The 20,831-nt window shown below is 42.3% G+C and overlaps 1 protein-coding gene across 3 annotated transcripts in view; it reads left to right on the top strand.

Annotated features, from left to right (window-relative positions):
* Nucleotides 1-14,900: 14,900 nt before the first annotated feature.
* Nucleotides 14,901-20,831, top strand: part of LOC139375775 (casein kinase I-like) — a 61,918-nt gene continuing 55,987 nt past the window's right edge. The window contains exons 1-2 of one of the 3 annotated variants that reach the window (XM_071117616.1): nt 14,901-15,034; nt 18,884-19,734. In XM_071117616.1, the coding sequence (XP_070973717.1) occupies nt 19,498-19,734 (237 nt within the window). In that variant the 5' untranslated portion in view covers nt 14,901-15,034; nt 18,884-19,497. Of the gene's footprint in view, nt 15,035-17,001; nt 17,137-18,883; nt 19,735-20,831 lie in introns of those variants that run through there. The other 2 variants (XM_071117613.1, XM_071117615.1) reach the window with 2 other exon arrangements.

Genomic DNA, 20,831 nt, shown 5'->3' with positions numbered 1-20,831 from the left:
CTGGGTCTCCTCTCTCTCCTCCCCTGGCCTTGTCCTGTTACACAGCCTGAAACACAACTCTGTGTTTCGCTGCCCTCGGCCAACATGGTTGCTCACGTTGCCCATGATCTTGCCAGGGATCTTAACCATCTTGCTGTCGCCGGAAGCGGAGGGGGCCTGGGCAGCCAGGTCGGCAAGGTGGTCTCCGACGTACCTGGTGACCTGCTTGGGGAATCCCCAGAGGCGCTGGCTCTGCTTGCGACGGACATGGGACTCCAGCTTCTCCTGGATATCCTGGGTGATGAAGGTGATCTGGGCCCCACCCTGCAGGTACATCCGGATGGGCGGCTTGTCTTGACCTTCAGAAAATAAAATACCCCCCCCCCAGAAAATACAGATTGTGGGTGCAGGAGTACTTTTTTTTTACAGTGTTAATATTTGAGGCAGTGACTTCAAGCATCAAAAAGGAGATAAACGTAGTAGTGTTAACTCTTATAAGACTTGGGTTTACCTTTACCCTCCGACCCACTGAGACTAGGAGGGTTGTTGACATGCTGCGGGGAGAAGTCTTGAAGGCTGGTGGTTTTCCTGGCGATCCTTCTTGTTTTAGCCTGAGATGAGGTTGAGGTGGACTGGGTGGTATCGAGGTGGGTGGAGGTAGAGGTCAGGTTAGAGGTGGTGTTGGTCCCTCCTCCCTTCAGTCTCTCATTATGGGCTATCTTCGATTAGATTACATCAGATTACATCAGAATACATTAGATTACATTAGATTATATCAGAATACATTAGATTACATTAGATTATATCAGAATACATTAGATTACATCAGATTACATTAGATTACATTAGATTACATCAGAATACATTAGATTACATCAGAATACATTAGATTACATCAGATTACATCAGAATACATTAGATTATATCAGAATACATCAGAATACATTAGATTATATCAGAATACATCAGAATACATTAGATTATATCAGAATACATCAGAATACATTAGATTATATCAGAATACATTAGATTGCATTAGATTATATCAGAATACATTAGATTACATTAGATTACATTAGAATACATCAGAATACATTAGATTACATCAGATTATATCAGAATACATTAGATTACATTACATTATATCAGAATACATTAGATTACATCAGATTACATTAGATTACATTAGATTACATCAGAATACATTAGATTACATTAGATTATATCAGAATACATTAGATTACATTAGATTATATCAGAATACATTAGATTACATTAGATTACATCAGAATACATTAGATTACATTAGATTATATCAGAATACATTAGATTACATTACATTATATCAGAATACATTAGATTACATCAGATTACATTAGATTACATTAGATTACATCAGAATACATTAGATTACATTAGATTACATCAGAATACATTAGATTACATCAGAATACATTAGATTACATTAGATTACATCAGAATACATTAGATTACATCAGAATACATTAGATTACATTAGATTACATCAGAATACATCAGATTACATTAGATTACATCAGAATACATTAGATTACATTAGATTACATAAGAATACATTAGATTATATTAGATTACATCAGATTACATCAGATTACATTAGATTACATTAGAGTACATCAGATTACATTAGATTACATTACATTAGAGTACATCAGATTACATTAGATTACATCAGAATACATTAGATCATATCAGATTACATCAGATTACATTAGATTACATCAGATTACATCAATTACATCAGATTACATTAGACTACATCAGAATACATTAGATTGCATCAGATTACATTCAATTACATCCGATTACATTAGATTACATCAGATTACATTAGATTACATCAGATTACATCAATTACATCAGATTACATTAGACTACATCAGAATACATCAGATTACATCAGATTACATTAGATTACATTAGATTACATTCGATTACATCAGATTACATTAGATGACATTAGATTACATCAGAATACATTAGATTACATAAAAATACATTAGATTACATCAGATTACCACCAAAGCCAACAACTCCTCAACAGGGTGTGCGTCCAAAAAGGCACCCTATTCCCTACGTACATATATATAGTGCACTACCTTAGACCAGAGATCTATGGGGGATAAATTGCAATTTGGGACGCAGAAGACATTTTAAAGGGTAATTTGTACAGACCTTCTGTTGCACACTTACCTCCAGGCGTCGTTGGTTCCAGCTGTGCAGGACAGGTGGGTCACTTTTCCCTGGAACGATCTCAAACACTGTAATAATCCGTCTCACTGTCATCGGAGTCTTGGAATGGTCTACACAGTTGGCCTTCTGAGTCTCGGAGCAGTCAGCGGGGTTGGAGCGGTCTTTGAAGCCAGGTGAAGACTTAACAGTAGTAGCAACCACAGGAACATAGTCCCCTTTGTCCTCCATCTTGGTGGTGTCGTAGTAACCAATAGTAGGCTGCCGAGGGCTTTGATGATACTCCAGAGGCAGCCGAGAGTCAGAAGGATTCAGATACTTAGAGGAGCTAGGGGAGGAGTCAGATAATTAGAGGAGCTAGGGGAGGAGTCGGATACTTAGAGGTGCTAGGGGAGGAGTCAGATACTTAGAGGAGCTAGGGGAGGAGTCAGATACTTAGAGGTGCTAGGGGAGGAGTCAGATACTTAGAGGTGCTAAGGGAGGAGTCAGATACTTAGAGGAGCTAGGGGAGGAGTCGGATACTTAGAGGTGCTAGGGGAGGAGTCAGATACTTAGAGGAGCTAGGGGAGGAGTCAGATACTTAGAGGAGCTAGGGGATGAGTCAGATACTTAGAGGAGCTAGGGGATGAGATAGAAGGATTCAAGTACCTCGAGAAGCTGGGAGAGGAGTCAGATACTTAGAGGAGCTAGGGGAGGAGTCAGATACTTAGAGGAGCTAGGGGAGGAGTCAGATACTTAGAGGTGCTAAGGGAGGAGTCAGATACTTAGAGGAGCTAGGGGAGGAGTCAGATAATTAGAGGAGCTAGGGGAGGAGTCAGATACTTAGAGGTGCTAGGGGAGGAGTCAGATACTTAGAGGAGCTAGGGGATGAGTCAGATACTTAGAGGAGCTAGGGGATGAGTTAGAAGGATTCACGTACCTCGAGGGGCTGGGAGAGGAGTCAGATACTTAGAGGAGCTAGGGGATGAGTTAGAAGGATTCACATACCTCGAGGGGCTGGGAGAGGACCATTGGGAGGCATTTTCAGAGGAGTGGCGAGTCGAACGGCAGGAGGTGTTGGAGGCTTGCGTGGAGCCATAGTATCTGACGTGCCCCTTATCATCTCCTGGTAGTGGGCTAAGACTAAATGGTTGTCTGGGGCTTTCCACTGGGCTGGGGCTATCCAATGGGTGAGGGCAATCCAGACTATCCAATGGGTAGGGACTATCCAGACTACCGCCCAGGAACCTGTCCGGCAGTTTGTTACAGTGTCGGCAGGTGCTGCAGTCACCACCACTAGATCTGGAGGAGGACCTAGAAGATCCGGAAGATCTACAATGTGATCTAGAATGTGTTTTAGTTCTAGAGGTGTTTCTGCAGGAGGACCTCCCAGAGCAGGAGTCAGAGGTGTATCTGCAGGAGGACCTCTCAGACCAGGAGTCAGAGGTGTAGCTGCAGGAGGGTCCACCAGAGCAGGAGTCAGAACCATAGCAGCAGCAGGAGGAGAGGTCAAAGTTCGCTTCAGCGTTCAGTCTGTCTATCTGTAGCGTCTTCATGTCCAGCCGCCCCTCCAAGCGCTGGAGGTATTTGTAGTCGAGGGTGACTCCCTCTGTGAACCTGTTGACCAGGTTTCTGCAGGACAAACTCAATCAATCTCAAATGGCACCCTAATTAATCCCCTGTGCACTACTTTTGACTAGAGCCCTATGGGTCTTGGTCAAAAGTAGTGCACTACATAGGGAATAGGGTGCCATTTGTTTTTTAAATTCTGAATAATTCAATGGTAATCTTTTTTATTTTTTATTAACCCACATGAAAGATCCCTTTGAATTCACAATATATTATGAAAGAGGACTTACGAGTCAATCTCGTCGTAGACCTCATCCTGTTGAAAAAAGCCACAGCAAAAATTGGTATAAGGATCATAAAATACACATTTAAGGCCTAAATTCAGCCTGTCTGATTATCTGCTTCCTATACGTTACACACATGTAGAGTAAGCCTAGTGGCACCACTACTAACGTAGAGTAAGCCTACTGGCACCACTACTAACGTAGAGGAAGCCTACTGGCACCACTACTAACGTAGAGGAAGCCTACTGGCACCACTACTAACGTAGAGGAAGCCTACTGGCACCACTACTAATGTAGAGTAAGCCTACTGACACCACTACTAACGTAGAGTAAGCCTACTGGCACCACTACTAATGTAGAGTAAGCCTACTGACACCACTACTAACGCAGAGTAAGCCTACTGGCACCACTACTAACGTAGAGTAAGCCTACTGGCACCACTACTAACGTAGAGGAAGCCTACTGGCACCACTACTAACGTAGAGGAAGCCTACTGACACCACTACTAACGTAGAGTAAGCCTACTGGCACCACTACTAACGTAGAGTAAGCCTACTGGCACCACTACTAACGTAGAGTAAGCCTACTGACACCACTACTAACGTAGAGTAAGCCTACTGGCACCACTACTAACGTAGAGTAAGCCTACTGACACCACTACTAACGTAGAGTAAGCCTACTGGCACCACTACTAACGTAGAGTAAGCCTACTGGCACCACTATTAACGTAGAGTAAGCCTACTGGCACCACTACTAACGTAGAGTAAGCCTACTGACACCACTACTAACGTAGAGTAAGCCTACTGGCACCACTACTAACGTAGAGTAAGCCTACTGGCACCACTACTAACGTAGAGTAAGCCTACTGGCACCACTACTAATGTAGAGTAAGCCTACTGGCACCACTACTGATGTAGAGTAAGCCTACTGGCACCACTACTGATGTAGAGTAAGCCTACTGACACCACTACTAACGTAGAGTAAGCCTACTGACACCACTACTAGATCTGAAGATGGCGCCGAAAGGGAGGGTCGCCTCACTTCTAGTCCTTAGGAAACTTTGCAGTATTTAAAAAATATATATATTATTTCTTACATTGTTAGCCCAGAAAATCTTAAGTGATATTACATACAGCTGGGAAGCTTATTCCATCCCTTTACTTAGATTTGTGTGTATAAGGTAGTTGTCGTGGAATTGTTCGATTACTTGTTCAGATATTGCTGCACTGTCAGAACTAGAAGCACAAGCATTTCTCTACACACTGTATGGAGAGATGTCAGCTTAGTTTTAGGCCCCATTCTGTATGGAGAGATCTCAGCTTAGTTTTAGGCCCCATTCTGTATGGAGAGATCTCAGCTTAGTTTTAGGCCCCATTCTGTATGGAGAGATCTCAGCTTAGTTTTAGACCCCATTCTGTATGGAGAGATCTCAGCTTAGTTTTAGACCCCATTCTGTATGGAGAGATCTCAGCTTAGTTTTAGACCCCATTCTGTATGGAGAGATCTCAGCTTAGTTTTAGACCCCATTCTGTATGGAGAGATCTCAGCTTAGTTTTAGACCGCATTCTGTATGGAGAGATCTCAGCTTAGTTTTAGACCCCATTCTGCATCTCAGCTCAGTTTTATAAGTGGTGAGCTCCTGATATTGTAGCATATTGTAGCCCTGAACGGGACTCGAACCTGAGTCCAGCAACTGTCAAGCTAACACCTTAACCGTTACGGCAAGAGATCCAACCCGCTTGATGAGGAGACTAGGTGTTGGCTTAAGGTTGTTACAATACCCCCTTCCTTCAGGAGAGTGTGTCCCCACGCTTCTCTATACCAAGTCCCTCACGTGGACACGCCTCTCCGAGTGCCCCTCGGCCACCATCCCACTTCTGACATCAATATAGCAAATTCAGGAGGTATCCTCAACTAGGACTCAAACCCGGGTCCAGCGACTGTCGAGGTAACACCTTAACTGTTGCGCCAAGAGGTCCGAACCCGTTGATGAGATCGCTTTGTGTTGGCTTAAGGTTGTTACAATATGCTCTTATCTATTCAGTTCTGGGGGATTGGAGTCAGACATGCTCTGCTGTATGATAGACAGTTTAGTTTGAGTGAAGTCGGGTCAGGCTTCCTCCCTCTTCCCTTCTCTCCCCCCTGTGGTGGATATCAACTGATCTGGAACAATTCCATTTCTATTGGTTTATCATCCTAAACTTGGAGAAAAGCAATATAAAATATGGAACAATGGTCGGCTGACAGGCCTGCTCCCGCCAATGTCAAACATAGGTGTACTAGCCCACCAGTCTAGCAAGCAACACAGTGAGTGGTGCTTTCTGCCCGCTGGTGCTGGACCCCCCCCCCCCCCCCCTCTCTCTCACACACACACACCTTGTACCTTGCAGTACAAATAAATATGTTCTCTGTTCACAACAGTCTATTACTAGGCAGTGCATGAGTTTCCAGTTGTGTTTCGAGTTTGGGGAAGCTAACAATTTATCCTACTATTTCTACCGATCTGCATGTCAGTTATAAAATTGCCACATTTATTTCAATTAACTTTAGGCTGCAGTGACTACTGTTGCCGAATCTTGTCCTATATGCTTAGACTACTCATCACATTAGGAATTGTATTTTATTGTTAGCCTGCAAATACTATATTATTAAGGTGATTTATTTCAACCCCCACCCCCCCCCTGCAGCACCCCCTACTCAAAAACGTCTTCCTGCTGCTACGTCTACGGGCTTACAGCACAGTACTTACATCATCTTTCCGTAGATGGATAACCCAGAAGAGGAAAAGAAGGACGGAGAGGAGAACCACGAATAGTTTGAAGTACCCGGTGACCCCATCTGAGCCTAACCCCTCCTCGGATACTTTGAGGAGCCGTGGCACTAGCTTACGGAGGCCAAGGTCCTCGACTGAATTGGCAAACATAATGACTTCTTCAGTCACACATCACCACGACCACTGTAGGATGAAAGATGGCCAAAATGCGCACGGAGATGTAGCTTATATCCAGTGCTGTTTAGATACATGCGTTCTTTACCAAGGGGAAACTTGGGGTTGAAGTAATAAGCAATGTCACACTGTTACCGAGCTGTCTGGTGGATACAGTGAGTCTGACCACAGCGGGATGTAATGGAACACAGTCATGGCAGGTGTGCGCCAAGCTATTGTGATGCAATAATTGGTGTTCTGCGTGACGCAATGGAAGGAAACAGCTCTGGTACACCAAAAACCTACGTTTCCATCCTGCGGTTTCGCCTTACCCCCAAAATGCGCACCTGTAGTCACAAACTAGGCCTACTCTACTGTAATGCAACCTGTATTTTTCCCAAAGAGAAAATAGCAATCGTTAGGCATATATTTTATTGTTGTAGGGTGAAGATTCTACAAATAAAAACCAGAAACATCATCACCAACCTTTTGTTGATGGACCCTTTATTGGGCTTCTGCCCACAATATTATGTGATTCTGACTAAATGATATGACCAAATGAAAGTTTAGGCTGTTGCTGAGCAGTAGACTACATGTTGAGGAATGAATCAGGCACAATAGTTAATCATGTAATAAATAGTAAGTTATTAATATACACAAATACACACATCAAATACACACATCTTTTGTCAATTTTTAAACTAAAAAGTATAACTGATACTTTCCATACTTTTCACAGTTTGTATTTAAAATAGGCCTAACAATGTTGTACAACATCCAGTGAAATAATATATCTAGAAGCAAGGCCACCTGGAATCATGTTTTAAGTCAGAGCTGTAATATATCTAGAAGCAAGGCCACCTGGAATCATGTTTTAAGTCAGAGCTGTAATATATCTAGAAGCAAGGCCACCTGGAATCATGTTTTAAGTCAGAGCTGTAATGTATCTAGAAGCAAGGCCATCTGGAATCATGTTTTAAGTCAGAGATGTAATATATCTAGAAGCAAGGCCACCTGGAATCATGTTTTAAGTCAGAGCTGTTATATATCTAGAAGCAAGGCCACCTGGAATCATGTTTTAAGTCAGAGCTGTTATATATCTAGAAGCAAGGCCACCTGGAATCATGTTTTAAGTCAGAGCTGTAATATATCTAGAAGAGTTGAACCATGTGGATGGGAAGGAACGTCTCACCATGGCTCGGGACCCCAACCTCACGCACTCACACATGCCAGACTTTGGCTTGACCGTGGGCTCAAGGGGATTGACAGAGGTAAGGAGGTCTGGTGGAATAAACAAAATAATAACGTTATATTTAGAAAGATTAGAAAGTTTATTTAACAGTTTAATATTGTGAAATTTCAATTTGAAATCTTTTGGACATCAGAATATGTTGATGGAATCTTATTGAAGGATCTGCATTCATATGATAGGTAAGATATATAAAATCTAGCAGAGAGCATATCCAACTGACAATCTCTTAGAAAATAATCTGAACTATTGGAAGGATATTCATATGATAGATTGTGAGGAGAGATGCTGGGAGACGAGAAGCAAGTACAGGGAGTGAACATTTATTAAATAACCAACATGAAACAAGCAAGGACAGCATCTAGACAGGGGAAACATAACAACAATAATGATGACACAGGGATCAAACTGAGGAACAGACAGATATAGGAGAGGTAATCAATAAATTGATGGAATCTACTGAGTCCAAATGAAGCGCTGATGCGCGTAACGACGGTGACAGGTGTGCGTAATGACGGTCAACCTGGCCCCCTTGAGCACCAGCGAGGGGGAGCGTGAACAGGCGTGACATAGGTAAGACATACAAAACCCAGCAGAGAACATATCCCAACTGACATTCTCTTAGAAAATGATACAAACTCTTAGAACCAAGATTTAAAAAGAATGGAGAATGGCACACAAGATGGAGGGAATGTTGGAACATAACTAACAAAAGGACAGTTAGCGGAAATCTACGCTTAATCCAGTATCAACTAATGTATAGAATTCATTATACAAGTGACAAAGTTCACAAATTCTAGTAGCACAATGGCAGAGTCATGTCTTAAGTGTAAAACTAACAATGAGTCAATAATCGATGCCTCATGGGAATATTATGAAGTCCAAAAATGACGGATAGAGTTAGAAAGTTGGCTGTCAGAAGTATTACAATGTGATACAATCCGATGAAGCATCGTCAATCATCTTGAAAAAACCTACCTTAAAAACGGGAAATCAATCAAACCTCCATCGTTAACACAATGGAAATGTCAAATGTTTTTATTATCCAAATGTTGAAAGTGCATGAGGCAACCGAGAGAAACAAAATGGTGTAGTTTGAGGCCATGTGGCAGAGAGTGATGCGGGAGCTGGAGATGGGGGGGTGGGGGGTGAGCAGGTGGGTCTGTGTAGGGGTGATGTTGTGGATGTTTGTGTGGGCTGTTTGCTGTCGTTTGTATGTGTAGGTTCTGTAATGTTTTTTTTTTTAAAGATACATCTTACAAAAATAAGAAAGTATGTTTGGGTAGAGGTGTGACTGACTGGGTTTAAATCTGTGGTCCTGTATGGCTCAGTTGGTAGAGCATGGCGCTTGCACAGTCAGGCTTGTGGGTTAGATTCCCGGTACCACACAACCACCAACGAAGTGTAACTTCCTTTGGATAAGTGTCTGCTAAAAGGCTGTATTAACCCACTGAGCTGAAGCCTGGGCATTAGCTCAGGGAGCTATCATAATACTCTCTGACAATGTTACTCATCATGTAGGCCTAAGTTCACTGAACCACCACTTGCATGTTGAATATCTTACCTCCCACCACTGAGGTGGCTGTTCTATAGGTTTTTGAGCGTTTTTGAGCGTCAAAAAAATATACGGTGAAATAACACTATTTGACACGTTAAATAGCACAGTTTAATTGTAGAATATTGTGTTGGACCAGAACTTCTGGGGTAGCTAGCTAGCTTTAGCTTGCTACCTAGCTAGCACCAATACAACCAGCCTGAAAAGTAGAAACTGCAGTCATTTCCATTATTCTTAGCAATGATTTAGGAATCCTTGTGAGTAAGTATTAGCTAGGTAAACACTTGTTGTTCGCCTATTGAAACTGAACTTCAGGTCAAGAAAATAAATAGCTAGCCAGCGACGAAACCCTGTTGCCCAAAGCTATAAGCAGCCTGTGTTGTGAAGCTAGCCACAATAAGGATGCGAGTTGCCTTCAAAATAAAGGTACATATTTGAATGTGACGCAGAAGGTAACAATTGGTGGAATCATGCAATATTTAGACTAGATAATGTTAAACAAGGTTGGAATGTGAAGCAATGAAATGGGGTATCAGTCTACTCGGTGACACCCACAGAACACTAATGTGAAGTGTTTATGCAAATATTAGCGTTGTAGCTCTTATCGCGGGACTGTGACTGTGTCAAATCACCGCTCCAGTCAGCCTACTGTGTGTATTTACATTCATATTGCACTGTACAGCTTTACCTAAGGATTGGGGATCAATGAAAATGGGCTATCAGTCTACTCAATACCCAAGGTATTTTTTTCCAACGTCCTCCTCAGAGTTATCAGACTCCAAAACATCCACGCAGTATTTCTTTCCTTGGGAATAGTGGTCAAAAACACACAGGTTGACAATAAATGTGGAGCAATTCACAGTTGTTTCAGAGTCCCACAATAAGAGCTACGACGCTAATGTTCTCTGGGTGTCACTGAGTAGACTGATACCCCATGTCATTGATCAACAGTCCATAGATACGGCTGTACAGTGAAATAAGTGAAATAAGGATGCCCCCAATGCAATTCTAAAGTATAATATATCCAGTGTGATTTCAACTGATTTTTGTGAAATTAACAAATTATTGTGTTTTGTTGATTTTATATAACAACATTCCAACCCCGTTTAGCATGATATCTTCAATTATGGCATAATTCTACTATTTGTATTAATTTGCGTCACTGTCAATGACATTATTTTGAAGGCTAACCGCTAGTCCAATATTGTGGCTAATCCTTATTGTGGCTATTTTCACATAGATGGGTCCGACCACCATTAATCAAATACGAATTGTCTTATAAATTAGGGTTGTTTTAGATGATGACACCTAGCTATATAGTTAGCTAGTTATACTGAAACAGATTATGTCGTTTTGCTATGTTTTTGGGGATGAACATTGTTTTACATCCATGAGCTAGCTAGCTTTTTATTATGACCAGCACTGTATGTGCTAGAGACAACTTTACCAGCATTATAGCATACGTATCGATGAATCGTTGAGACATGAAATACGAGTGATAGTGTAATCAATATGTAATAACTACGGGGAAAAAAAAACCACGAACGCGTTAAATTATTATGTGACGTGCAGTCATATTCAGGCCCTGATTGGTCAACAAGCTTATTTGACAAGTCAAACAGTGTTATTTGACGTGTATTTTTTTTTTGACGCATGCAAAGACCCAAACGGCGTCCCATATTATCATATATAGGTGTAATTCCCACTGTCCTTCTCCCCAGCTCCGCTCACAGAGAGAAGGTGATGTTGCGTAGGCTGGAGCTAGCGTTCAGGAATACATGGCCATATTTCCACCACCGCCCAGCATGTCTGGCCTTTTTAATGAATATGTAACATAGCCAAAAATGGTTCCCCAGAAACAAACACTTCTTATAAAGCAACAACATGTTATAAATGAAACGGACAAAGTTAAATGCTCTGTATGAATCCATCAGGAAAAAAACAGAGAGAATTACCCAGAGAAAGACGCTCCTTACTCAACTAAAGGAAAACAGTTGGCTCAGACGTACCCGTGACTTTGACCAGAACAAAGGCTTTTCCACAAGATCGGGAACGTACTGTCATGTCAGTCAGTCCTACATTCTTAGAAGAAAAGGTGCTCTCTAGAACCTAAAAGGGTTATTTGGCTGTCCCCATAGGAGAACCCTTTGAATACGTTGTTTGTTGTTGTTGTCAGAGTGTACGGCTGGATGATACGGACCACAATCCATATCACGATCAATGTACTAAATGATCACGATAACGATGAATAGAAAGATACATTCATAACATTAATTTACATCACAGTATTAATTCATTACATTTTTATTACAATTTAAACTACTACTACTACTACTTTGAATGTTGTAGCCATCAATTGTCACATTAACAATCACCCATATGAACAAACCTATGTTATTTCAAACATCACATATCTCTAGTAGGGCCCTATAGGTTATTTATCGTAATGAACAATATCAGCAAAATGTCCATGATAGGTGGTTGGTTTGGTCGGTCATTTCTGGTTTATCATCACAGCTCTACTCAGTCCTGCTGGTAATATACTGTCTATCCACCACAGGAGGTTGGTGTTACCTTAATTGGGGAGGACAGGCTTGTGTTAATGGCTGGAGCGGAATTAGCCGTATCAAATACATCAAACACATGGTTTCTATGTGTTTGATGCCATTCCATTTGCTCCGTTGCCGGGCATTATTATGAGCCGTTCTCTCCCCAGTAGCGATGGGGAGAGAACAGTGATGTCCAGCTGTCTGTTCACAGTTTCATGTGTGCACTGAGTCCCCTCAGACACAGAAGGGCAGTGTGGAAACTACCTACAGGGTTTGAGACTTCACACCTCTATAGGAAAAACAGGTCTGAGTAGCTCTCATGATATACTAGCCGATGGTTCGATAACACTGACCAACAGTTCACATCCTCTTACAATTGATACTATTCTTCACTTATAAAGCACATAGGGCTGGTGTATAGTGGCCTAGAGAGGCCTATCATGCAGTAGGCTGCATATCAGGTTCAAACGTGGATAGTGATGAAATATCCACTTCCTCAGCTGCTGAGCTGCCGCACAGGGTTTTCCCCAGTGAGTTTATGACTAACTATTCCCCAAACCAAGTTAGGATAGCATTCCAGTGTTTTACTTGCTATATTGTATTTACTTCGCCACCATGGCCTTTTTTTGTTGCCTTTACCTCCCTTATCTCACCTCATTTGCTCACATCGTATATAGACTTGTTTCTACTGTATTATTGACTGTATGTTTGTTTTACTCCATGTGTAACTCTGTGTTGTTGTAAGTGTCAAACTGTTTGCTTTATTCTTGGCCAGGTCGCAATTGTAAATGAGAACTTGTTCTCAACTTGCCTACCTGGTTAAATAAAGGTGAAATAAATATGAAAAATAAAATAAAAAAATTGCTAGTTTATTAAATCTGTGAGAAGCCACAATAGAATTAGCCACAATAGTGAAATTTTCCCTTTCACCCTCAAAATAAGAGAATATTCCATCAACGTCCCACCAAACATACACAGAACCTGTTTGAAAAGGTGGGGATCAATGAAACTGATGGGGAGGGGGACGAGGCAGGGGGGAACATTCCCCGGCGGGACGCTGTGTCGTCAAGGGTGTCTGCGTTTGAACTGATCATCCAGCGCTCCGGCTCGACTCCCACACGCTCCTCCTCCATGCCAACGCTACCCACGTTCTCCGAATATATACGATATTGATGTTTTTAGACACCTTTTTCATGGGAACGTTGCTTGAAGAATAATTGACACATCACGTCTTGTTACTGTTGCTGAGACAATCGAGGTTCTGATTGGTGAACCACTGATCCATTCATAGTTCTTTGTCTGTTGGCAGGGTTAGGGATACATGATTTTATTGTGCATGTCCGATCTTCGTGCTACGCTGCCGTGTCCGTGTCAGGTATCAATTCATCTGACTATTCTCTCATCATTGATTTTATTAAGTTATTTCAGAAATTTAAGGGTTTTCTGTATAGTTGTCTAATGTTCGTGGGGCATATTAACCTGTTTTAATGACGCTCCTCACACCTATCACGTTGTTCCTGATCGACACAATGCCTAACGAGGAGGGGTTAGGGGTTTATTCAGGACAGGGCCTAACTATACTGGGGAGGAGGGGCTAGGGGTTTATTCAGGACAGGGCCTAACTATACTGGGGAGGAGGGGCTAGGGGTTTATTCAGGACAGGGCCTAACTATACTGGGGAGGAGGGGCTAGGGGTTTCTTCAGGACAGGGCCTAACTATACTGGGGAGGAGGGGCTAGGGGTTTCTTCAGGACAGGGCCTAACTATACTGGGGAGGAGGGGTTAGGGGTTTATTCTGGACAGGGCCTAACTATACTGGGGAGGAGGGGTTAGGGGTTATTCAGGACAGGGCCTAACTATACTGGGGAGGAGGGGTTAGGGGTTATTCTGGACAGGACCTAACTATACTGGCTCAATAAGCACATGCCCTAAAGATATCCCTCATTGGGACAGTGATTAAGGCATTTATCATTGGTGCTCGTGGCTTGGGTTTGAGACCCACTTTGGGAACATTTCTTTGGGACCATCAGGCGACGACTTGACAACTGATACACAGAAACGTGTCTAGAACAGTAATATCTTTACATCCTGAGAACATGGGAACCCTGTTCTGTGTAGGCTGTTGATGGAACATTCTCCTAATAGTTGTGTTCTGTGGGTGTCACTGAGTAGGCTGATACCCCATTTCATGTGTACAGACTCCATAGGCTAGGCTCTACAGTGAAGATATGAACCCCCCCAATACAATTATGCAGTTTAATACAGCCAAAGTGGAATTATAACTTTTTTGTATTGTTTATTGTCAAATGATTTAATTATGTAATTCATGTTTTAGCTATATAACACAACATTCCATCCTGGTTTAGCATTATCTAGTCCAAATATGACATTATTCCACCATTTTTGTACAGTATCTGTGTAGATCAGTTTCAATGTGAGACTTTTATTTTGAAGACGAACTGCAAATTCCACTATTTTGTGGCTAATCCTTATTGTGGCACCAGGTTGGACCGGTGATGAACAGCGGCGCTGCAGCAAAATGTCCTGCTCGGTTTGTTGCCTTCTTCTTTTTTTTACCGGCAGTGGCGAGATTTAGCCAAAGAGACGACAGGCAAGGAGGGAGAGAGAGAGAGAGAGAGGAGTAAATTGAAGAAAATCACATAAACTATACATTTGGATTTTTCCGTGTCTTAAAACAAAACAGAACAGGAGAAGGTAAACGATTTAGTCTCTTCGTTTGTTTTTCCCCCCAAAAATATGTTGATGTGTTGAAGGAAATGTGCATATCGTTCTCCACGGTAAAGTTACGGATTAAGGAGTTGCCGTGTTATTATTATAAATTATAATTTTTTTGTACTTGGTATTCAGGTTGTTGCTCATTTTTAAACACAAAATGTATTTTTTTAATTTATTTACACCTTTTTTATTTTTTTAAATTTACCATCGAAAAATTAACCGTATAAAAGTTGCCTCTCTGGGGCCACAGCGACAACAAATCACCTGCTAGTTCCAGCTAACTTCCTGACTCTTGTGATTATCTACCGCAGGCTAGGCTAGTTAGCAAAAGACAAATGTACATATTACTGTAATTACATTTTTTGACAGGTTGGTTAACTAACTAGACACCCCATTGCAGGTCACTGGCTAACTAAGTTAACGTTAATTGGTTTGGACGTAGCAACAGCTTGATAACATTTAGCTAACCAAAAGGTGATTTATTTTACCTTTATTTAAACAGGTAGGCTAGTTGAGAACAAGTTCTCATTTACAACTGTGACCTGGCCAAGATAAAGCATAGCAGTGTGAACAGACAACAACACAGAGTTACACATGGAGTAAACAAAACATACAGTAGAACAAAATAAAACAAAAAGTCTATATACAGTGAGTATACAGTGAGTGAGTGCAAATGAATCTGCCTTTTCATAGCTAACTTTAGCTTGATGGCTAACTAACTTTAGCTTGGTGGCTAACTAACTTTAGCTTGGTGGCTAACTAACTTTAGCCGCGACAACCAGTTACTGCTAACCCTAACGTGAACATTCTTTGCCAAAACCCCCTAGCTAAATCTTATATTTTTGCTTTTTATAATTGTAACGTTATAGCTGTTATATAATCCATTGTCAACTACGACAACAATGCCAGGACGGGAAGACAGCTTGCTAACTTAGCTGGCTGTCGTTAGGTAACATAACACTTCACCTGTCTCCTAGTTACATATTGTTTTCAGGCCTAGCTAGTTTATCTAGCCGTGGTTAACTTGTTGAAGCTGTGTAAACACAGCCCTAAACAATACATTACCTGGGTAATTTTTAAAAAATGAATCAAGTCAGGTTTTAATAACTTCTTTAATACAATGGTGTATCGGTAATGCCAAACAGACACGCACAGATCACACACTAATTTTGACTAACTAGGCAAGCCAGGTGCTAGTTAGTTATCTTGGACATAAGTCGATTGCTAACTCGCCTATTATGACCAAACCTTTACAGTAAGAGTGTTTTCCAGCTACCTAGATGCAATCTACTGATAATCAAGCTAATCTAGGTAGTATTGAGCTTAATAGTTACTTGTTTGGTTGCTGTCTGTGTTAGTATATTCATACTTTCAGACTAGCTAGCTACTGTAGTTTCAAAGCTGTAGGTAGGCTTGTAAACATATCACAATATTTTAGCAATAACTGTCATATTCTCCTAAGGTCTGCTCCCCAGTCTCTGCCCATGCCACTCTGTCTAAAGCCTTATTTTGGCTGATACCCCACTGGCAGTAGCACTGAAGTCTGATTACTAAGCAGTCCTATTCCTAAACCACATAGATATTACATTTAGAGGCTTAATGAAGACTGTGGATTCCCCTGGCAGTGCTCTTGTTTATGCTGATGGGAAACCAACAGAGTCATGTAGGGCTGTGACATACCAGTGTAACACTACCCCCCCCCCCCCCCCCCCCCCATGGCAAAAATGAACTTTATGCTCCTTTTGAAAACCGCTGTATGTAAAATATTGGGTGTGATAGCTTGGGAAATAAATGTGATTCTGGATGGCAACATAATGATGTTTGTTTCCAACATTAGGGCTGTTTTCCCAACAAAGTTAATGCCACTTTCTGTTTGGTTTCCTTGCCACTATACTAATGAGTATCACGATACTGGTGTCTTCCCAGCCCTAGGGGTCCTAAACAGTCTGAAATGTGGTATATGAAGTAACCCCATACTTCTCTAGCGTAAGGCCTACTCGGCTGGATGTGGATGGCACAATTAGTGGCTTTGCTGCACGCCACAGAAATCCGCTGCACATGGAGGATGCACATGGAGGAAGGTCTGCATTTGAGTCATACTGTGGTGTTGTGATGATTCTACTCTGCAGGGTTGGGGTCAATTCCAGTCAATTCAGAAAGTTAACCCAATTTCAAATGTTCCTACTGAACAGGAATTTCAGTGTACTTCCTTAATTGCCTGGAATTGAAATGGAATTGACTCCAACCCTGCTACTCAATCCGTCTCAACCGATCAGATGTATTATGTCAGAAGCAAGAGGTTATATGGAGGCCTTGTTCCTCTCTGTCTGTCGAGGTTATATGGAGGCCTTGTTCCTCTGTCTGTCAAGAGGTTATATGACGGCTTTGTTCCTCTCTGTCTGTCTGTCGAGGTTAAATGAAGGCCTTGTTCCTCTCTGTCCACCACTGCTAAATTTATACAGGTGTAACTGCAGGATGGGCTCTCGTTTCTAAACATCAGGCTTTAGATGCTCTGGGGTCTTTCGACATTCAAGACTTCTTCTGTCCTGGATGATCTAATCTCTTTTTTTTTTAAAGAATTAGCTAACCAATCAGGAAAATGTAGATTTTGGTTAAAGTTTTGCTGTGTTGTTTTTTAAATTTGTTTTAACTTCCCAGTGAAAGGTTTGTGTTGGCATTGGTTTTTTACTGCTGTGCTTAGTATTATTAAGAGACAACTAGACCTATTCTAGTGATTTCTGTTCTTTGGTCGTTTGTTCACCTGACTCAGACTCTCTAGTTGCTGGGTTTAGTTCAAGCTTGTGCTCAGACAACAGTTAGTAGAAATCACATGTCTGTGTGTAGGGCCTATATCTGGAAGACAGATCTGTTGTGGGAGGGAGGTTTCCCACATGGCACCCTATCCCCGACATAGTGCACTACTTTAGACCTGAGCCTTATGGCATCCTATTCCCTACATAGTGCACTACTTTAGACCAGGACTCGCACCCTAGTGCACTACTTTAGACCAGGGCTCGCACCCTAGTGCACTACTTTAGACCAGGGTGGCACCCTATTCCCCTATATAGTGCACTACTTTAGATCAGGGCTGGCACCCTATTCCCTACATAGTGCACTACTTTAGACCAGAGACCTATGTCACCCTATCCCCTACATAGTGCACTACTTTAGACCAGAGACCTCCGGCACCCTATTCCCCTACATAGTGCACTACTTTAGACCAGAGACCTCCGGCACCCTATCCCCTACATAGAGCACTACTTTAGACCAGAGCCTTATGGCACCCTATTCCCTACATAGTGCACTACTTTAGACCAGGGCTCGTAGGGAATAGGGGCCGATTGAGGACGTAGCCATGCCTGTTGACTGGATGTGGTAGAAGTTAGGCCTGATTCAGATGAATGTGGGTTTGTTAGCCTGGATTAATACAGCACTGTTTGTTATTGTAGTTATCAGCAGATTTAGTTTATTGTTCAGTTTCACAAGAAGTTCCTTCCTGGAATGATTCCTGAGGACAACACGGTACTTAGGATAACAAACGAATACCCTTCTTCTGAAAGTTAATTCACCAACAAAACTAAACCAATAATGCATTTATTTACTAGAACTATGTTGTCACATGGTTGAAGAATTATAGCATTGTTAGCCTAGAGTTATAGCATTGTTAGCCTATTACTATAGCATTGTTAGCCTATTACTATAGCATTGTTAGCCCTTTACAATAGCATTCTTAGCCTTTTATGTGTGCATGCCAACCCGTATATGAATTCAGTATCCCCAGATTTGAAATGGTTGGTTAACGTTCTGTCTCGTTGTCTCTTTCCCCAGGTGTTCTTCAGTGAGAGGTAGAGCTGCTTTGTTAGCCTGTCTGTCTCGGTCCAATCAGAGTTCCCAGACCACCTCTCCACCAGGTCTATCAGACCACTGGGAATGACTGCACATTCACAACCTCACCAGGAGTGGGCGCTGGAGGACGACGCCCACATCAACCACACAGCCAGGAGCATCTTTCTACCTTTAGCTAGGAGAGCCTTTCTTCCTACCTTTTAGCTAGGATAGTCTACTTTGTTTGTGTGAGCTTCTGAGTCCAGTCCTGGGTTGAGATACAGCTTTGTTGTTGGTGATTGGAGAAGAGAGGGTGAGATTCCCAAATCCAGACCACCAGGAGCGGAGAGACCGTGAAGACGGCTGCCCGATCCGGATCAGTTCACCAGATCTTTACTCTCACTATTGCTGGCTTAATTAGTAGTTATCAGCTCAATCGTTGAGGTCCATAGGCTAAATATAAATGATATGCAGACACACTTTCAGGACTTCCCCCTGCTCAGTGTGAGGTGCTCTGTTCCCCTCCACGCCCCCTGCCGGTCTGGTGGATGTTTTGGCGGCTCTGAGGACTGCATGGCAGTGGAGTGATCGTGGAGAGACCAGGGTACCACAAACTTATGGACTTTGACAAGAGAGGAGGAGGAGGAGGAAAGGGGGAGGCAGAGGAAGGGAAGAGGATGTCAAAGTCTGGAGGGAGCCGGTCGGGGCATAGCAGTCGCAGCTCGGGGAGCAACTCTGGGGTGCTCATGGTGGGCCCTAACTTCCGGGTTGGGAAGAAGATCGGCTGTGGGAACTTTGGAGAGCTTCGCCTTGGGAAGAACCTGTACACTAATGAATATGTGGCCATCAAACTGGTGAGACTAACACTAACAGATACACACACACACGCCAGGGTTTCTATTAGGAACATGTGATGTCGGACATTTGACCGGCAGCATTTTAATTTCCCGGACATTTCATACATTTACTGGACCCATATGCATGACTGCGTAACCTGATTTAGGGTGTCTACCCGTGGTGCTCAGAATGACAGAAATCACCTTTTAGATGATGGTAATTGATATGAACAGAACATGCAAGTTCAGTTGGCAATGACGTGTGTCCTTACCTCACACTTTGCCCATGTTAGAATAAATGTCCACATGTACTTTTCCTCAGCCAACAAGACGAGTAACGAACAGTAAAAGCCTGTGTGGTGGTATCCATATGTTCATACCGTCCTTCTCTCACTCTGGGATTTAAGCTATTACAGTTTCGTACAGAAGTGGGCACCAAAATAAAATAAAAAAAGCCATTTGGGTAATAAAATTAAACAAGTAATAGTGAATTTGTTAGAAATATGCTAACTAATGCTAATTGCAAACGAAATTGGGAAGATCAGTGACCAGAGAGAAAAACCTGCTGGAGTGCGTGCTACGCGTGGGTGCTGCTATGGTGACCAGTGAGTTGAGATAAGGCTGGGCTTTACCAAGCAAAGACTTATAGATGACCTGGAGCCAGTGGGTTTGGTGACAAATATGTAGCAAGGGCCAGCCAATGAGAGCATACAGGTCGTAGTGGTGGGCAGTATATGGGGCTTTGGTGACAAAACGGATGGCACTGTGATAGACTGCATCCAATTTGCTGAGTAGGGTATTGGAGGCTATTTTGTAAATTACATCACCGAAGTCGAGGATTGGTTTGATAGTCGGTTTTACGAGGGTATGTTTGGCAGCATGAGTGAAGGATGCTTTGTTGCGAAATAGGAAGCCGATTCTAGATTTAATTCTGGATTGGAGATGCTTAATGTGAGTCTGAAAGAAGAGTTTACAGTCTAACCAGACACCTAGGAATTTGTAATTGTCCACATATTCTAAGTCAGAACCGTCCAGAATAGTGACGGGCGAACGGGTGCGTGCAGCGATTGGTTGAAGAGCATGCATTTAGTTCTACTTGCATTTAAGAGCAGTTG

The sequence above is a fragment of the Oncorhynchus clarkii genome, chromosome 20, assembly GCF_045791955.1.
Source record: "Oncorhynchus clarkii lewisi isolate Uvic-CL-2024 chromosome 20, UVic_Ocla_1.0, whole genome shotgun sequence".
NCBI classification, from domain to species: Eukaryota; Metazoa; Chordata; class Actinopteri; order Salmoniformes; family Salmonidae; genus Oncorhynchus; species Oncorhynchus clarkii.
This window is presented reverse-complemented; position numbering and strand designations above follow the sequence as displayed.